The 19,002-nt window shown below is 49.9% G+C and overlaps 1 protein-coding gene across 5 annotated transcripts in view; it reads right to left on the reverse strand.

Annotated features, from left to right (window-relative positions):
- Positions 1-298: 298 nt before the first annotated feature.
- The window catches only part of GLCE (glucuronic acid epimerase), a 38,712-nt gene continuing 20,008 nt past the window's right edge, over positions 299-19,002 (reverse strand). For 3 of the 5 annotated variants that reach the window (XM_057404633.1, XM_057404634.1, XM_057404636.1), the window contains 3 exons: positions 5,573-6,123; positions 4,365-4,610; positions 299-1,840 (listed from right to left, as the gene is read on the reverse strand). In XM_057404633.1, the coding sequence (XP_057260616.1) occupies positions 816-1,840; positions 4,365-4,610; positions 5,573-6,110 (1,809 nt within the window). In that variant the 5' untranslated portion in view covers positions 6,111-6,123 and the 3' untranslated portion in view covers positions 299-815. Of the gene's footprint in view, positions 1,841-4,364; positions 4,611-5,572; positions 6,124-14,250; positions 14,575-19,002 lie in introns of those variants that run through there. The other 2 variants (XM_057404635.1, XM_057404637.1) reach the window with 2 other exon arrangements.

Raw genomic sequence — 19,002 nt, forward strand, 5'->3', positions numbered from 1 at the left:
GAAGAATGAAGTTGCCAAAGCTCAGAGGAGCCTCTCAGGCGTAATTAAAACCCACAGCACAAACCACGGGGCACCAGGATGAGAGATCCCAGGTGCCCAGGAGGAGGTGACACCAGCAAACCCGATGGGTGATGGTGAGTTGGGCTTTACAACAGGGGGTGGCGTGGTCGCAGGCTTTGTGGCGTCCCACCGGGTTGTGCTTGGGTGTCGGGACTCCGAAGCCTGGCACGCGGCTTGAGTGGCTGCTGTCCCCACGTCTGTGTAGAAACCATCCAGCGTCAGGACCTCCACGCTGGGGGGAAGACCACAATAATGGGTATTTTCATCCCAAGAATAGGACCTGCATTAAAAAAACACCTTTAAAAAGATACACTGACCACCACCCAGGCTGTAAGTTAATACACATCGATGGCGTTACGTCACATGCCCTGCTCCACCGTAGACACAGATAACCCCATTTTAGGAGGCCATGGACTAACGCTTCAGGCAAGTGCTGGACTTCAGAGACCTGTATGGCTTCTGCAAATGTCTTCCTAGTAAAAGGAAAAGAAAACCCCAACCAAAACCCACCCCCAAACTCAGGAGCACCCAAGGGCTTTGCTTCGCGCAGATGGTTTTGCTGTGGAACGCTAAGGACAGGCTGAAGCTTCCGAATCCATCCGACCCAAACGTTTTCACACTGGAATGCAATGATTTCCCGAGATCAGTTTTAAGGATCACTTCTTTGAAACGGTCCATAAAAAAAACAATCAGGATGCCACCTCGGACACTGCAGCTCCGGGAGGCAGCAGGACCCAGGGGTTTGGTTGTGAGCTCTAGTTGTGCTTCGCCCGCCCGCCTCGCAGGTAGCTCTTCCACCGCTTGACGAACTCCTTGAAGATGGGCGACTCGTCAATGGTGCTGAGGAGCTGGAGCTGGTTGATGTGGGTGGTGTGATAGTCCCAGCGGGCCAGGTTGGGAGCGGTGCCGAGCATGAAGTGCCGGAGGTCGTAGATGGTCCCTGACCCGGTGTCGTAGAGGGGAAGCATGGCCTTGAGGGACTCCATGCCCCGCTCGTAGAGGACCCGCGCCTCCTTCCCCAGCTTCTCCCCAGCCGTTTCTTTCAAGTCATAGAGGCCGATTAAGGAGTACATGAAGCCATTGAGCACGAAGGAGCTGGGGGAGGTCGGGTACTCCTCGTACCAGTCGTGCCTGTTCATGAAGACAGCCTTGACGCCGCGCTGCTCCGACGGCAGCTTGTACGGCGCCGTGGCGCGCAGAGCCGAGCTGAGGAACGCGTGGTCCTTCGTCAGCAGGTACGCCCGCACCAGCGTCGAGATGGCCTGGCCTTGTGCCATGGCCGAGTACCAGCCCGGCTCCAAGGACTTAAAGCCTTCCCCCAGCTTCCTCGTCACCATGATGGGCCAGCCACCCCTCTCGTCCTGGTTCCTCACCAGCCAGTTGCTGGCAGCGAAGAAAGCCGCCATGTGAGCAGTGGCCGAGATGGTGACGTTGTCGAGGAAGCCTCTCCCCTTTGCCACCAGCCTCACCACTCTCTTGGGCATGATTTTGGTCTGCTTCACAGCTTTTGTGTTGGAGAGCCCGACGCCTTTGCGCAGGTCGGTCACCAGGTCTCTGGTGAGGGTGCTCCAGCTAGTCCTGGGGCCGATGCCGTAGTAGATGTCTCGGTCCTTAAAGGCGATGAGCTGGTTGTTGGAGACGTAGTGCACGGTGAAGAGCTGGTTCTTCTCCGTTGTCTCGAGAACCACGGAAACGCTCCCGTTTGTGATGAATTTGAGATCAAAGGAAATGATAAAATCTCGGGTGTTCCCAAGCTGCAGAGATATCCCCTCGGTACTGTCTGCAAAACAAACCAGGAGAGCCTTGTTCAGTGCTACAGCACTCGTTTCTCCTAAGCATTTAAGCTCTGAAGTGCAGCTTCCAGAGGCAACCCCTCTTACCAGGCGGGATCCAAAAGCTTTTAGGGCAGCCCATCAATAATTCAATCACATTTCTGTGCACATTCATGTATTATTTAATTAAGCACAAAGTGAATCCATGAGCAAAGGCCGACTCGTTTGCATCTTACATTAACGCGCTGCAGCACTTGGCTGCCGAGCAGATGTGCCAGGGGCTCCATCGACGGCTTTAGCAGATGCTTCTGGTACCTGATTGATGGAGGAGGGTAAAGGACACCAGAAGATCCAGGGTAAGGGAAATGGGGGGTTCTTCCTGCTGCCCGCAGCTGGCAGGACACAGGACAGGCAGAGCCAGACTTACAGGGCACATTAGCGCGACTTTCGTCTTTCCCAACCTGACAGTTATAGAATCATAGAATAGTTAGGGTTGGAAAGGACCTTAAGATCATCCAGTTCCAACCCCCCTGCCATGGGCAGGGACACCTCACACTAAACCATTTCACCCAAGGCTTCGTCCAACCTGGCCTTGAACACTGCCAGGGATGGAGCATTCACAACCTCCCTGGGCAACCCATTCCAGTGCCTCACCACCCTAACAGGAAAGGATTTCTTCCTTAGATCCAATCTAAACTTCCCCTTTTCAGTTTGAACCCGTTACCCCTTGTCCTATCACTACAGTCCCTAATGAAGAGTCCCTCCCCAGCATCCCTATAGGCCTCCTTCAGATACTGGAAGCTGCTATGAGGTCTCCACGCAGCCTGATTAGTTTGATGCAGTAAAGGAAGAAAATAATATGGAAAGACCGATGCTAAAGTATTTATTAACCTCTGCGTTGGCAAAACTCAGTTTAATTAAAAACCATATAAATCTAGATAAAGCTCCCAGGCAATGCCACAGAATAAAACCCAGTGCTCTCTCGCAGGCTAGATTTTAGACTGCAAAATCAACTTCTCCCCCCAAAAGCCTCTATACTTGGCAGATCAAAGGGCTAATTAGTTTGTAAGGCTGCGTGCAAATCCTGTAGCTTTGAAGGCACAGAGGGATGATGAACACTTAAAGACAGGCATCTTCATTTAACAGCTTTCCATAGGGTAAAACTCTCCCACGCAAAGCAATTGTTTCCCTTCTGTACAGCACCCATCATTTTGACCCAAAGTCATATTTTCCAGTCTTTTAAAGCAAAAGCTTCATTCCTTTGAGCTCTGGAGATCAGCATCTGCTTCGGGAGGAGAAAGCAAGCGCTTTGCTACACATTGTGCTCCTATGAAGGATCTAATTAAAACAACCCCCACTCACAATTCCTGTCAAGTAAGTTTCATGGTTCCCTGTAAATAAATGCTTGTGTGATAAGGAAGGGAATTATAATAGAGAGGAGGGAAAAAAACAGAGCTTTGAGAAGAAAGGCTGCCTGTTGTTTGCACTGCCTTGAGCGCCTGCAAATCCCTTACTTAAGGCCATCTAAGACGAGTGGATGCAGCCCATGGCCTTCGAGCCCTGCAGATTACTCTGCCATTAATAAAGGATGAAGAGAGAATACATAAGAGATCTTTTAGCCTTCCCTCTCCCTGTATTTATCTACTACAAAGAGACGAGAGTGTTCCACAGCTCTTTCCCTGGAGATCCAGGCCTAAGGTGCCAACTGAAAATTACTTCATTGTCTTTTTAAGTAATGGACTCATTAATTCTAATGGGTATTGATTGAGGAAAAACACAATCCCTGCTTATTAATGAGCCTCTCCTAGCACAAAGGAAACTCGCAGGAAATAGTGAATTTCCCTGCTAAGTACGAAACAGGACATGGTAAATGGAAGAGATGGTAACAACGCATCTCACACGGCTGCAGGGGATGGGGAGTGCCTGTGTTCAGTCCCACATCATCCCCATTCCCCCCCCCAGCCCTCTGCAAATACCTACACACCATGGGGGCAGCTGCAACCTTGTTTAAGGCAACTTGGGTTAAGCAGAACCAAGACCTCACATTCTGCAATATCAGTTGCATCCCCGTGAAGAGAGTGATGCCAGGTCCAACCGGAGAGCTGCACGTGCTGAGCTGGCTCCAGGCTGAAAATAGACCTTCTCTCTCCTCTGTCAACATCTGCTTATCACACATCAGTGCTATTTCCCAGCTGCACAACTGGTTCCTCTTTTTCTACTTCTTTTGTTGCTGCTATTCTGAGGCAGGAGCTGAAAGGCTCGGGAAACGTGACTGCAGCTTCTCACTGCCCTCCCTGTGTGCATCCACCCATCGGGTCACGGAAGTAGTGTTGGGAAAAGCAGTGATGGGGAGGAAAGAGAAGACAAGACAAACTCCAGAGATACAGGAATGAGGTGACGTTCTCAGGTAAGTTCTTACGGATGAGGAGTCACGGAGGGTAAAAGAACACACATTAATCCCATGTACCTAAAGCTCCCCACGCACCATCTGTGCAAATTAAAGGCTTTGCTGCCCCGCTGGGGAGAACCCACCTGGAGCGATGAACTGCTTGACACTGGTGAACTTGGCTCTGTCAGACACTGTGGACAGGGAGCAGCCTTTGGGCACCGTCCACTCCGCAGACCTGCTGGCTCTGTCCTTCTCTTCGGCTGTTTCATACACCTCCACGTGAGGGGGTTTCTCGGTCAGGTTCTTACTGTAGTGACTCAACCCGTACTGTGCAATCTGGATGGGGTAGAAATAGCCTTGAGGGCCCCACTGCGTGGATAATGGCACACCTGCAAGAGAAGGAAAAGGGGGACGTTATCAGGAGGCTTTCAAAGACCAGCGCTTGCAGCTCTGCACACTTCTCCTCCACAGCCCATCGCTCCTTTACTCCTAGCAAGTGGCATTCCCAGGCTTCACCATTAGCTGGGCTCAAGGAAAGCCGTGTTCAAGGAGTGAATTGCTCCCTGGTCAAAGCAAAGCAGATTTGAGTGGCAGAGGAAGTCCTTATCGTGGTCTCCCATACATTCTCATTTACTGAAGCATCACACTTGGTTTAAAATACATTAAAAAAGCCCTAATAGACATTTTTCCCCATGCCCCAGGGACCACTCAGTCTCCAAACGATGTTACATCCAACATGATCCCTTTAACGCCACATCAATCTTTGCAAACCAAGTGCATGTGTTACTGCTGGATTTGGGGAAGTTACTTGATGCTAAAGGATCAATTCACCCCGCATCCACGAATCCGCTCCAATTACCTCGGCTCCCCCAAGAGCACTACAAGCACAGTCTGCAGTGATGCCTGCAGAAACCAGCCGGGCTCTCTCCACCCAATACCAGCACAAAATGCCCCAGTCCTTCCCCCCCAAGCTGTCCCTTGTCTTCAGAGGCACAGCTCCAGCCCAGCTGTCCTTGGGATTAACCCTCCTCACACAACTCGCTGTTGTTGGTGCCCTGTAGCAGAGCACGCTTCTTCACTCTTAATTCTGTGTTAAGGTGAGTTAGATTTAAGAATCTGCATGACCCATGAGAATCCCAAGCTGGTTTGTGTTGGAAGGGAACTTAAAGCTCTTCCAGTTCCAACCCCTGCAACGGCCAGGAACACCTTCCACTAGAGCAGCTTGCTCCAAGCCCCATCCCTTGAACACTGCCAGGGATGGAGCGTTCACCACTTTGCGTCTCACATGATGGCAGCAAATATTAGGAACCATTTCAAGCATTAAAGAGAACTTAAATAACCGGACACAAACCTTCAACACCACTTATGCACTTCACTCTGTCCCGAACCTCCACGTTGTAGCCCTCGAAGGACATGAAGACCCCATCGGGGTGGTAAGGTGCTCGCTGTGTGTATACTTTGGAGTAGCTATGAGAGAATTCAAACCTGTCATAACCATCGTACTGAGCAATTTTCCCATAAACCTCAAAGTATTTCTCTACCCAGCTGAATGGCAGGAAGACCTCGTTGCCTTCCCTCCTTCCTTTAACGGTGTGCTCGTCATTGATCAGACAGTCTATCTCCTCGTACTTCAGCCCCGGGCCTTTGTTGAAGCCCCCTGCGATGGGGGGAGCCTTCTGCTGCTCCTGGGGGGATGCCTCCTCGCTCTGCTGCCGGGCCAGGTCGCTCTCGGAGGCGGCAGCTCGGCGCTCGGGGCCGGGCAGGCTGCGGGGGAACGGGCCGGCTCTGTCCGAGGAGCATCGGTTCCAGAGCAGCACCATCACCAGGGTGAAGAGCGCGCAGATGATGATCAGAGTCTTGTAGTTGACCCGAGCTGCCAAGCAACGCATATTCACACCATACCTGCAGGACAGAGAGGGGAGAGGTGCGTAAGGAGTGGTGCTCACAGCCACAGCTCTTGGAGCATCACTGAGGGCCCCATGTGCACACCATGGTAGCGGTCGGTAGGAAAGGGACAGGCAGGAGCATAGAAGAGAACTTGGGTTTTCCCAGTCCTCCATAAGCAACCAGATCAAAACGTACCAAGTCCTGATTCACCTCTTGGCTGCGACAACGCCACCGAATGCAAAGGATGCAAAGAAAAGGTGGCAATCACAGGGCAAACACTTCTACAGAAAAAGCTTGATGGCAGCGAGCTGCTCGGCAGCTCTGGAACCAGAACAAACCCTCAGCACAGCACCAGCGCATAAGGGGAAGAGAAGTCCCTGAGACAATGTCATCACCATCTACCCAGCACCGTGGAAAAGGGATTTGCAACAAAACAGCCCTCCAATCCAAACCTGAAGCCTGGAAATACTCATAGCTGGCTCTGCAGCTGAAGTCACAGAGATACCTACAGGAAAAGGTAGGGGATGGAACCAGCGGCCCCAAGCCATGAGCATCCTAGAGAAAAAAAGGAGGGACTGGGAAAGTATGGGACTTCCCTGGGGACAGGACCTCTGCAGACATGCGTGGGGACTCGTGTTGTGGTCCCCAGGAGAAGGCAGGAACTGTGTAAACGCCCCTTGGGATCTTCTTTGATTACTGCTTCTTTTTGTGAGATAAACCTCCGGGTGCACGAAGCACCTCCAAGACCGGTGCTACAGCTCAGCACCTTACCTTAGGAGCAAGGATACAGGTGTCAAAATAAACCCAGCAGCTGATTTAAGCACACTTGCTCAGAAGAGCCTACTTTTGCCACAGCATCATGGAATGCTTTGTGTTGGAGGGGACCTCAAAGCTCCTCCAGCTCCAACCCCTGCCACGGGCAGGGACCCCTTCCACTGGAGCAGCTTGCTCCAAGCCCCTGTGTCCAACCTGGCCTTGAGCACTGCCAGGGATGGGGCAGCCACAGCTTCTCTGGGCACCCTGTGCCAGCGCCTCAGCACCCTCCCAGGGAAGAGCTTCTGCCTAAGAGCTCAGCTCAGTCTCCCCTCGGGCAGGTTAAAGCCATTCCCCTTGGCCTGTCCCTACATCCCTTGTCCCAAGCCCCTCTCCAGCTTTCCTGCAGCCCCCTTTGCAGGACTGTTACATGCTCTCCCTCCTAACACCTCCTTAAAGGGATGATTCCTTCACATGACACACGCATCGCAATGAAGTTTTAATCCCATCGTTTAAGTGCAGCCCCATCCGATGCCCCCAGGGCCAGGCAGCTTGTGCAGCCCAGGAGGGCACAGCAGTGCTCAGGGCTTCAGCGAGGACCCCCTAGCTCTCACAGGTAGCCTGGTGCTCAGCAGGAGCTAACCACACAGCAATTAAAAGGAGTTTCCTCTCCAGTCCCGCCCCCCTCTTTTTAAATGGAAATAATCAGTTACCTCTCCCCAGCTTGATGCTGCAGCCGCACTGTAAGCACCATCTGGTCATTTAAAGCCGGACTTTCAAAGGCAAGTGGTGTGTTTTCCGAGAGCCCACTCTGCTACAAGCTTTCAGAGAACATAAATTTATGCCTAATGGTATTGTTATGGAAATGCTCACAGACGAATAAATCCAATTTTCTGCCTCAGCAGATCATTTTTAGTGATGATGCTTTCGGGATGACCTCAACAACTTCGCCCCGCTCCCTTCACACAAAAGGGGTAATTCACTTTTAAGCAGGGAACAGCACTGCTGACACACTTCACCCCCGCCTATAAAACTCAGAATTAGTTAAGCCATCTGGATTACCAGGGGATGCGGATGGAGGGAAGGGGAACACCATCACCATAGCTGTTTGCATCCCTGTTACCATCGCTCCATGGTTTTAAAGACTCCAGAGCTGCAAAAAGGCCCTGGCTGTGCTACACACAGCTTTGATTTCATTTTGGTTCTGCTGCTTTGGATAAGCAGACAACTGGGAGGGTGCAAAGTGTTTCCTATGCTGGCCTGGCAGCGCCAGGGATGAGCAGGAGATGCTGCAGCTCGGGTCCAGCTGCATCCGCGCTTCCTGGCAACGCTGCTGAAATATTTAGTTCTTATCAAGTATAAATGAAGTGAAGAGGACTCGGGGAAGCAGAGTATTTTCAGGGAACCATGGCATTAAACATCACCAGTCACTGAAGTATGAGTGCAGCAGAGAGGCTTATCATGTTAAATGGATAGATGGAGTTTTATTCAACCGCAGAATAAAAAGAACTGGGGTTTTCAACAGCAAAAAGAGGTAATTTAAACCCACAAAGGGCCTGTAGTAAATTGGTTTATTCCCCTGCTGCTCTTATGAAAAGGATTTCATCATACCCTACTTAAAAGATTTAAGGGGTTCAACACTGCAAAGTAGTTTCAGGTTATGAAGTGACACATAGACGAGACCCACAGTTGTGTTCTCCTCATTTGGCTGCAGGATGCACTGAGCCTCTCCAAAGCACCAAAACATCTCCTACCTCTGTTTCAAGACATAGGCTGCTCATCATAAAAGCCAATCCTTACCCCTCAAGTAACACTGGAGCCACAGGTTTAAAAGGGAAAATACTTGTCAGAAGCCTGCCTACGATTCCTTTATTCCTGTGCTGAATCACTGGGCTCCAGGAATGGATGCACCACGACAATGCAAATAACCTATACATTAATACTTGTGTAGCTTGACACTGGTTGTGCTTACGCAGCTGCTGTACAACTCACCACAGAAATGATAAAATGCAATGAAATGGCATTTCCTACAGAGCAAGCAGGTTTTTAAACACATCCCAAAGCAAGGATGCAATCAGAGAAACTTAGAATCATAGAATAGTTAGGGTTGGAAAGATCCTCTGGTTCCAACCCCCCTGCCCATTCGAGTGAGATGTCAAGGTTTGAGGCACTGGGTTTAATATAAAGAGCAAGTGGGTTAACTAAAAACTAAACCTCACTACTGCAGCTTTGTTAACGATGCCTGAAAAAGGGACAGATCTTGGAACTCCGTGCTGTGAATTAGGAATCCAGAGTCCCAGCTGTGTACCCGAGTGACAGATTCAGTTCTGGTGCTCAGTTCTTACATAAAACCACATTATTCACATGCTAAAAATACCTCTCTCACCAAGTCCCTCCAAGACAGAGTTTTTGATCTGTAAAACTGTGTTGAATGTATTAAAAGGAAGAATTTCTCTCAAGCCCAGGCCACTGACAGGCTCCTGTGTATGCGGCCCAGGAACCATCCCAGTGCTTCATGTGGCATGGCTCAGCTTCACAGCCCAGGACCAACACAGAGCCTCCTCTCCTGGATATAAGCATCCACTCAGGGCATTTCGGCCTTTGGATGGGGCTTGGAGCAAGCTGCTCCAGTGGAAGGGGTCCCTGCCCGTGGCAGATGGCTGGAGCTGGAGGAGCTTTAAGGTCCCTTCCAACCCAAACCATTCCATGACTAGGCTTTGTCCCCTTGGAACAGGGTGCCCAGAGAAGCTGTGGCTGCCCCATCCCTGGCAGTGTTCAAGGCCAGGCTGGACACAGGGGCTTTGAGGAAGGAGGGAGGGGAGGATGCACTCCAAAAGCCCTTCTGCTTTCCCAGTCTCCATCGACAGATGTGATGAATGCATTTCAAACCCAGCGGTGTGGAAGCAGGTAACCTGCAGCAGAACTCAGACTTACCAGCCCCATCTGGTTCCAGACAGCAAGACCGAGGCACTGCAGGCTATTAACAAGTGCCACGTTCCGACACTGGCCACAGCAGTTTGCACAAGAGCTGGTGCATTCCACTCAGGCAAGAGGCAAGAATCACTTACAGCTCTCCAAGGTCCCAGCGATGCAGGTTACCGGTGACAGTGGGATGAATGCAGGCAGGAAAACTGCTGCTGGCCATGCATGTCTCTTTATTTTTAACCCTTATTCCCATTTCACCTGGGTGGCCCCGACACAAACTGCGTGTTCAGAGAAGCAGTGGCTGCATCAGTGCTGCCTTGCCTGGGTTTTTGCTCACATGACATGGATCAGCTTTTAATAAACCAGATCAATGATTCTCCAGCCAACAGAGATGACTCACATTTGACTTGAATTAAAAGCCCCCCAGGCTGCATCACGTGCAGCAAGAGCCTGATGTCCACAGTTCTGCAGCCACCCTCCTAGCACGAGCAAAGAGCAGGGTTTCAAAGAAGGGTTTGGGTTGGAAGGGACCTCCAAGCTCCTCCAGCTCCAACCCCTGCCACAGGCAGGGACCCCTTCCACTGGAGCAGCTTGCTCCAAGCCCCTGTGTCCAACCTGGCCTTGAACACTGCCAGGGATGGGGCAGCCACAGCTTCTCTGGGCACCCTGTGGCAGCGCCTCAGCACCCTCACAGGGAAGAGCTTCTGCCTAAGAGCTCATCTCAGTCTCCCCTCTGGCAGGTTAAAGCCATTCCCCTTGGCCTGTCCCTACATCCCTTGTCCCAAGCCCCTCTCCAGGTTCCCTGCAGCCCCTTCAGGCACTGGAGCTGCTCTCAGGTCTCCCCTTCAGGAGCCTTCTCCTCTCCAGGCTGCCCCAGCCCAGCTCTCTCAGCCTGGCTCCAGAGCAGAGCTGCTCCAGCCCTCGCAGCATCTCCATCTGAAGCTGGTTCAAGATCCTGGACGTCTTCCTTAACGAATGAGGAAGGACTCCAGAACCACATCACTGAGTAAGTTCCACAGGAACTCGGGGCTTGGCAGCAAGTTAAAACCTTCACGTTTAAATCCTCCGTGTTTAAACAATAATCACCAGTAAGTTGGCCATGGAGCTCCGGAGGTCTCTGTGCCATCTAAACTCCCCAGCTCCCTGTTTGCTCAGCAGGAAGACAGGCAGCATTTTCACTTCAGACCAGGGATTCCTGCTGAATAGAGATAAGCCACCTATTTACTTTGAAGCCTCTATGCCAGACTAAGCTATTTAACACAGAGAGAAAAAAACCCACCCTGAACAGTGACTGCCGACATGAGATAGATTAAACTCGGTATCTGAAGAGCAGACACTGCATCACTTAACAAAACACAGCAACAAGACTGAAACTTCAATATATACCCAGCCCTAAATGTTATACTCGGCTACACCCAAATCTCAGGCATTTTCAGCCCCTGTTTCCTGCTTATTACACACAGCAAAACACTCTTTAGGCTGACATGAGCTGGAAGCGGGGTGGAACCGTGACAGCTCATCGGTGCGATGGGATAGAAGAATAAAAACACAAAGAACTCAGGAACTGATTTCAAATAACTGTAGAAAATGCTTTCTGATAACTGCAGTGACATCAACCCTTCACAGCCTTTGCCAAGGCGTAATTATGTCTTCAGATGGGGTATTTATGAATGAGCAGAACGCTAACCTGGCCCCATCGAGCCAGCCTCGCTCTTACTGTTTTCTCTCTATCTGCTTTGCTCAGCGCCTGTGTTCAGTCAGTATTTAACACCCAGCACATTGTCAAGATTGCTTGTTTTCTCCCTTAAGCACCAGCAAATCACAAGAGCAGGAATGAATCCATCCACCGTAACTGAAGCTCGATTACCAGCCTCGCCACCGGTTCTTTAGCACAGATTTACTGCCTAATCCTCACCACTTCCAGAGCTCCATCTGGGGATGATTACACAGAGAGGATCTAAAACATGAAGTGAAGAAGCCACATCCAAAGCTTATCCTACAGTTTTTCAGTCCAGTTAGAGCCTAATACAGTTTTATTTGTATCAGCGTATTATTAAGCATCAAAGTCTGTGGCTGTATCATATCCTAGAATGGTTTGGGTTGGAAGGGACCTTAAATCTCATTCAGTTCCAATGCCCTGCCATGGGCAGGGACACTCAAAGAGGGGAAGGAAAAACACTGAGGCAGGACAGGGAAGAGCTTCCCGAGATCTCATCTCGATCTCCTCCTCTACCTAAATTTCCTTAACACAAGTTAGAGCAAAGCATTTCCCCAGACAAAAGCAGGATTTCAGTGACTCATGGACCTCTGATGGTCACGCAACCAGAAAGGTTTTATAACAGAAACTGGGAAAAACACACTGAAAACCAGCAAAAATCTTGCACACTTCATCGCAGTGCAGGGGACAAGCTGCTTCAAGACTCGACAGGGCCAGCCTAAGCCCTGCTTTCAACAGGAGGTGGGGCTAGATGATCTCCAAACGTCCCCTGCAGCATCAGCTTTTCTATGCAGCCACAGTAAGATGCCCAGCCTTAAGAGAGCGCATTGATGGCTCCACACGAGGACATGGAGCATTGGAGCAAGGCCAGAGGAGGCCATGAAGCTGCTCCAAGGGCTGGAGAAGCTCTTCCCTATGAGGCGTTGGCACAGGGTGCCCAGAGAAGCTGTGGCTGCCCCATCCCTGGCAGTGCTCAAGGGCAGGTTGGACACAGGGGCTTGGAGCAAGCTGCTCCAGGGGAAGGGGTTCCTGGGTTGGAACTGGGTGAGCTTTAAGATCACACAGAGGCAGCTCTCTGTGTCCTTTGCTTTCCTGACGACCCGGACAACAACGCCTGCAATATCAAGCAGCCAAAGCTGCACGAGCTTCCTTCATTCCACAACAAACCTGTTTATTTTGCTCCCAGCGTACGCTCCGAGAGCCCTTTCACATGAACAGAAAAGGAAAACCTTTTACCCTGGTGCCAAGAGAAGCAGCTCCGTGACGCCGAGCGCGTTAGACCCATGACCTCCTGCTGCCCAGGAAGCCCCAGGTTCACTCTGTGCTTTTCCCTCCCTCCCTCCCAGGTTCCCTCCAGGAATTCCCACGAAAAAAATCCTGATTATCCAGAAGAGCAGCATTTTCTCCCTGCCATTAAGCAGCCCGATGCCCTCCCCGCATTCAGTGGGAGGACAGAGCAGTGTTTTCTTTCCCAATGGGGTACCGCAGGCAGTAACCGCACGGACCGAGATGGAGCCACTTGTGCTGCCAACTCATTACAACGCCTACAAGAATCCAGTACAAAGTGGGCTCCAAATTACAGCTCCGACAGCTGGCAAGCATTTGGCATGCCTGCTCGCATGCAGCCCTCAAACAAAAATAGAAGAGCCCTTCGAGCCTGAACGCTGCCATCATTTAAAGAGAATGGGCAGGAGCGCTTGGGGAGGGCACACACCTCGCCCCAAAGAGGACACAGCTCCCAGCAGGCAGATGAGCTTTGAAGATGCGGTCCAACATCTTCACGAGAGCATGGCTTTGTTTGGGAAATGCTTCGTTAAGTTCTGCACTTCATCACAACTTACCTTCCACCGAGTGATGGATACGCAGAGCCCGCATCCAGCGGCGCTCCAAGAGGCAGGGTCACAGCAGCAAATGCATTAGCAGTTCCCCCCACGCGGCTTCTAAGTGCTCCCCTGAAAGCTCCACTCTCTGGGAAGCCCAAAACCCCACAGCTTTGGTTCACTGATGTTTACAGCTTATTTTTGGCACAAACCACTTACAGCCATGCTCCGGAGGTACAAGTTGCATCGGCTTTTTCTTTCACTGTGCAGAAAGCGGAGGTTAAGGAAGTAACACTGCTCATAGCAGAGAAATAAATAAAATCTGCTTGAAATTCAGAGGAACTGGCTAAAAACACCTCATTTTTCTTGCTTAGCAAACCCTGGCACTCCGTGCAGATGGTGCTCCAGGAAGGAATTACTGATGGTAGTTACTCAATCGCAGAATTAAAGGTTCCAGGAAGATTCTGCTGCTTCACCAACTCAAAGAGAACCAGGATAACCATAAGTAATGCTGCTTGAAAGCTTCAGTAAAGGGATTTTGCCAGGAAAGTTTGAAGCTTCGAGTATAGCTTTTCATGGGTACTTTCTCCTAGAGCCCACTTAAAAAACTCACTGGAAATACTATGAGGAAAGTGCATCGTGTCATATATTAGTACTGGCTGAACATCAATAGTGGCAAACACAAGCTAGGCAGCAACATAAAGCATAAAGTTTTCCATGCATAGTGGTCTGAAGAAAAGAGAGAGAGGACAGAGACTCTCTGTGATGGCCACCTCTGGGTTTCAGAGCTTGGCTTAGATGTACAATGGCCACATAAGCCAACGTGATGGGCACCAGAAGCATCTGGATGATGCTGAAACGAAGCAGCATCCGTCTCCAGCCCCACTTCTGAGCTGTCTAAGGATCAGCACCCAAAAACATACACACTAGGTCAGGGTGTCCAAGCTGTAGGGAACAGGGTCAAGGCTCCCAGGAGCAGGGTCTCCAATCCATGAGATGTCTGTTTCTGAGGAGAGGCGCTGTTTGCTTCTCCTGGTCCTTCACATCAAGCTCCGTCTGGGACTTCAGCCTCCAAATAACAGCCTGTCCTGGCAGGGTTTATGTTTAGACTCTGGCATTAACCCTGGCAAGTGCGTTGGCAACCTTCTGCTTCTAGACTTTTCCATATTCAGCACAACAGAGATGACTCAGAGGCAGCAGCACCAGTGCTGGGGAGCTCCCGATAACACAGATCCTGGTTTATTGAAGTTCCCCACAAAGGCTGGGCTGCCTTTTCCGTAAGGCACAACAGGAACGTCAATTCTGGCTTTCAGAATAGAGCCCTCAATGCATGTAATAAGGTATGAGACAGAGCTATCCTTTTCTCCCACCTTTTGCAGTCCTACCTTTCAGCCCCTTCGAAGAGCTGATGAAAAAGGAGGGCGGAACAGAATTAGAAGTGATCTGAAAACACGCTGAAAGCTCCTTGACAGCAAACTGCTTTGGCTGCAAATTACTCTGCATAGCTCTGACAGTGAACTATTTACTTTCAAGCTCAGGAGGGGGTGACCATGAAACACCCAATAGATAAATAAAGTTACCAGGGAAAGGTCGGAACCGCTGCGATGAGAGAAAAGGTTTCCAGAGAAGATTCCTCTCTTCAGGAAGAGCCGTGGCTCAGCAAAGCAGGAAGAACCACTGCATGGGCAGACATGGAATATTCCTGTCCCTGGCTCCTTGTTCTGCTGACTTCCAAGGTTCTTTGGTTCTTCACTTCCAATAAAACCAGGATGCGCACCTACAATCACTGCGGACTTGTGTATCCAACACAAGGTCAAGCAGGGTTTGTAGCTCTGAAATCCTAGCAAACAAATGGAACTGAATCAAGCAAACCAGCTTTTCTTTGTGGGGAACAACTGCAAGATCTTCAGACTGCTTGTTCAGGGAGATAAGAGCCACAATGCCCACCTGGCTTCAGAAAAGCACCCTCCTCTCTGCTCTGCAGCTCTGTTCGGGAAGGCCAGGGCTAGTTTTGCCAGTTGGAGCAAACAACAGAGTCCATTCGTAAAGACAGCAGGAAATACCAGACATGAACATTGTACTGCACTGCCAAATTCCTCATTTTTGAGGCTTTTTTTAATGCCTATCCCTGCCTGGAAAATAAATTCCATTTTACAAGCATTCTATCCCCATATTTAAGCACCAGGATCTCAGTTCTCCTCCTATGTGTAGATAGGTATATACATGGGAACAGCTTCTAAGTTGCAAGACATGAAGCAAACCTCCTGCTCTGCACTTCTGGGGATGCAGCCAGAAGCATGATCCACTTTGGGTATCACATCAGGACATGGGTGATGCAGAGCGCAGCAGCAGGGATGGATGCACAGGCACATTCCCTAGTGCTCTCTTCCATGTATCATCTATCCCACATCTCCCCAGAGGCACTCTCTGTGCTCGGATATCAAAACCAGGAGTGACAATCAAAGTTATTTGGTTGATTTGGTTTTTTTAATGGAATATTTATGTCATTTCCTGCAGCAGTCAGTTTGATTCCATCCCAGTTTAATGGACTTGAGCAAGTTGAAGTGGTTTGTCCTTTGGAAAGGCAGCCTTGCAGAAGGGTGTCCACACATCCCCTACAGAAAGTCCTTTTCTTGATGTCATTCACTAGTAAAGAGGTAATAATTGTATTGAAATAAGGAAAACCAACTTCACTGTGCTCTGTGCTTTACAACATTTAGAAGCAGTTAATGGAGGATAGATGTTACGATAATGGCTCTATTCAGTTTATCCAACAGCTTGAAGTGGAAGCTTGTAAAGTTGCTTTTTGTGGCAAAAAGAGCTCTGGATGCATTCTGCTGGCTGCATCTTTCCAGTCTGTGCTTTAGAACTCAGGTTAACTCACGCCTGACCCAACAAAAAAGCACTAAAGATCAATTAAGCTCTCAAACTCTCTTCCAAAGCACGTTTCCCTTCTCCAGCTCAACCTCAGGACATAGTAATTCAATCCTGAAAAGAGCCTCAGCCTTCCAAGGAAAAAAAGGTGTGGGGGGGATTTTCCTTCATCTGGATATCCTGGAACATAAGAAATGGAACACCCTGGCAGTGCTCAAAGCCAGGCTGGACACAGGGGCTTGGAGCAAGCTGCTCTAGCGGGAGGTGCCCCTGCCCCATGGCAGGGGTTGGGACTGGATGAGCTCTAAGGTCCCTTCAACCCAAACCATTCCCTGGTTCTATGAATCAAAACAAGCAGTTCCCAAAGTGCTCAGAAGTTTTGGCTGGTCCCTCTCCGGACATCAGGCCTCTTGTGACTCGCCCTGATAGCACAGAGATGCCCCAAGCCTATTCTGACATTCATGAGCGCACAACACAGCCTGGTTTTGCTGCCTCCTGCCACCTTCCCATAATTAGGAGAGGGACCACTCTGCCCCTGCTGGGGTGAGGGAGGTTTGGATTTCTCTCTCTGGAGTGGCTGTGACAAAGAGGGAACCCATGGTTTCTTCTCCATGGAGAGAGAACGGGCACCGGCAGCGCGCCCACAGCATTCCCACGCACCGGCCTGCGCTCCCCGGGCGGGAATGGAGCCGCAGCTGCACTGAATTGCTTCTCACAGGCTAGAAAAAGAGATGAAACGGCTCCAACCTCCTTGGGTTCACAATGGATTCTGAAGATGAGGCTGGCGTAATTCCCATCTGGATAGAAAAGGGCTTTTGATAACGCTCGTGTGCGGGAGGCAGCTCTTTGCCTACATGCAAACCCCTCCGTTTGCCAGGGAAGACGAGCAGCTTCCCCGTCCCTTCCATCACACCCTTGCTCTCTATATGGCAACTGTAACGAGCACTGGACCAGTTAAACCGTACTGATAAAGAGAGCTCTTATCATCAGGTTAACATGAATATCCTGATTATACACAGCCATTCTTCCTTATGGAACTCTGCTCTCCATCAGCCTTTGTAAGTAAGACCTCCCCCTGCCTCCATCTCAGTCATTAGGGGACTGAAGATGCCTCAACTGCAGTTGCTTTTACTCAGGAAAGAAAAGGATGCATGAAGAGACAATGCTCAGCTCCAAATGCAGCTTTACAGTCAGCCTTAATCCAAGGGGAGTCTCTAACAATCTTTGGCTCCACTCCTCAAGATAGATTTTAGCTGTTCTTCCTGTTGCAATACACCAAAGTATAATCTTCCAACAGGATGCTCACTACTCTTTGACAAGTGGCACTCCAAATTCTTCAAGCTCTAAATGCTGGGCAACCCACAGAATAGAAAGCTGCAACCCAAACTCCTTGCTCCTGACAACATAATCTTCCTGCTTTTCTTCTTGGGATCAGTATCATGCAAAAATCCCTGGAGTCAACCCTAGTGCCTACTAATACCATTAGACAAGACATGGAAAACGGATACTTCATGTGTTTCAAGAGAAGTAACTGGCAGTGGAATAACCTCGATCCTAACAAGCACAGACTGATTTTGGTTTGTGGCTACACGATGGTTTCCATTTCCTCTATGGGCTCTTAGCTTGATGGGATTAACTCTAGCTGCAGGCCCTCCAGCAGTACTCCCAGTTGGATTTTCACATGAAAAACCACAAGGGATGGGGCTCTTGGAGCTGCTGTTACACTGGGGTTGAGGGGTTTAATACCTTCAGTGCTGCCAGGATGGACTAAACATCATGCAGCCATTAAGGACTCTCAAGCTCAAGGATGCTGTGATGCCCCTTGCAGCAACCATCTCTCGTTTAAACTATTTCAGCAGATACACAGCTGCTGCCATTAAATTCTCCTAAACAACTCTCTTCCCTAAACGCCTGTGAACATCCCAGATGAGGTGAGCCGGACCTGGCTGCACATAAGACTCCTGGGCCCATCCAAACCCTTGCACCCATCACTGCGATCACCTGGCACACGCATGTCACCACAGGATTGGGAACCTGGTGCTCAATCTCCTCTGCTTTTTAAAAAACCACATATTACAACAGGGTGAGTAACTGAGGAGAAAACTACTGTCTCCTTCAGCCAAAACCACCTTTTCACCAGGAGCATGATCATGCTCAGCAATCACAGACCCCGACCTCGATACTCCCACCAAATACTTTGAGTAGCCCCAGTTAAATCAGCAAAGATGCATTTGATGCCCTCTGAAGACATCAGAGTACATTGTCACAGAAGCTGTGCAATGTAAAACCCAAGATTTACCTACTACTCCTTATAGAATTCCACTTAAGAGAAAGCAGCCATTAACATATAACGAGCAGGAGAGGCAGTTCTGTTATTCAGTTGTTTTCCTGCAGAAAGAGGCCACGATTCCCTCCATCTCCCCTGGCGCTTCAGGTAAAAGGGAATGATTTGGCATAGATGTGGGGTCTTTGATCGCTACTCTGAGACTGAATCTAATGGACCACAAACTACCAACCTCTCCCTTGTCGATAAATAATGTATGAATATATATTCATACACACAGATCTAATGCATTGGGACAGCAAGTCAGACCCGGCAGAGAACTATCCTCCTCTTCTCCCAGACAGGTTAAATCATCGCTCCTTTATGCATCCATTCCTGCTGCTAAAAGCAGCTCTGGTTTGTGGCTTACCTGTTCTTTCCGACGCAAGTTCTGCAGCAGGAGGAGTCGATTTTCCTGTTTTAAATAAGCTGCTGTGAAACCTCAACAAGCCCAAAGCCCTCTCTCCCCCACAAAGGTAGGC

This window comes from Pezoporus wallicus, unplaced genomic scaffold, assembly GCF_028554395.1.
Source record: "Pezoporus wallicus isolate ANWC-B61680 ecotype Strahan unplaced genomic scaffold, APGP_CSIRO_Pwel_v1 contig_14712, whole genome shotgun sequence".
In the NCBI taxonomy this organism is placed as follows: domain Eukaryota; kingdom Metazoa; phylum Chordata; class Aves; order Psittaciformes; family Psittacidae; genus Pezoporus; species Pezoporus wallicus.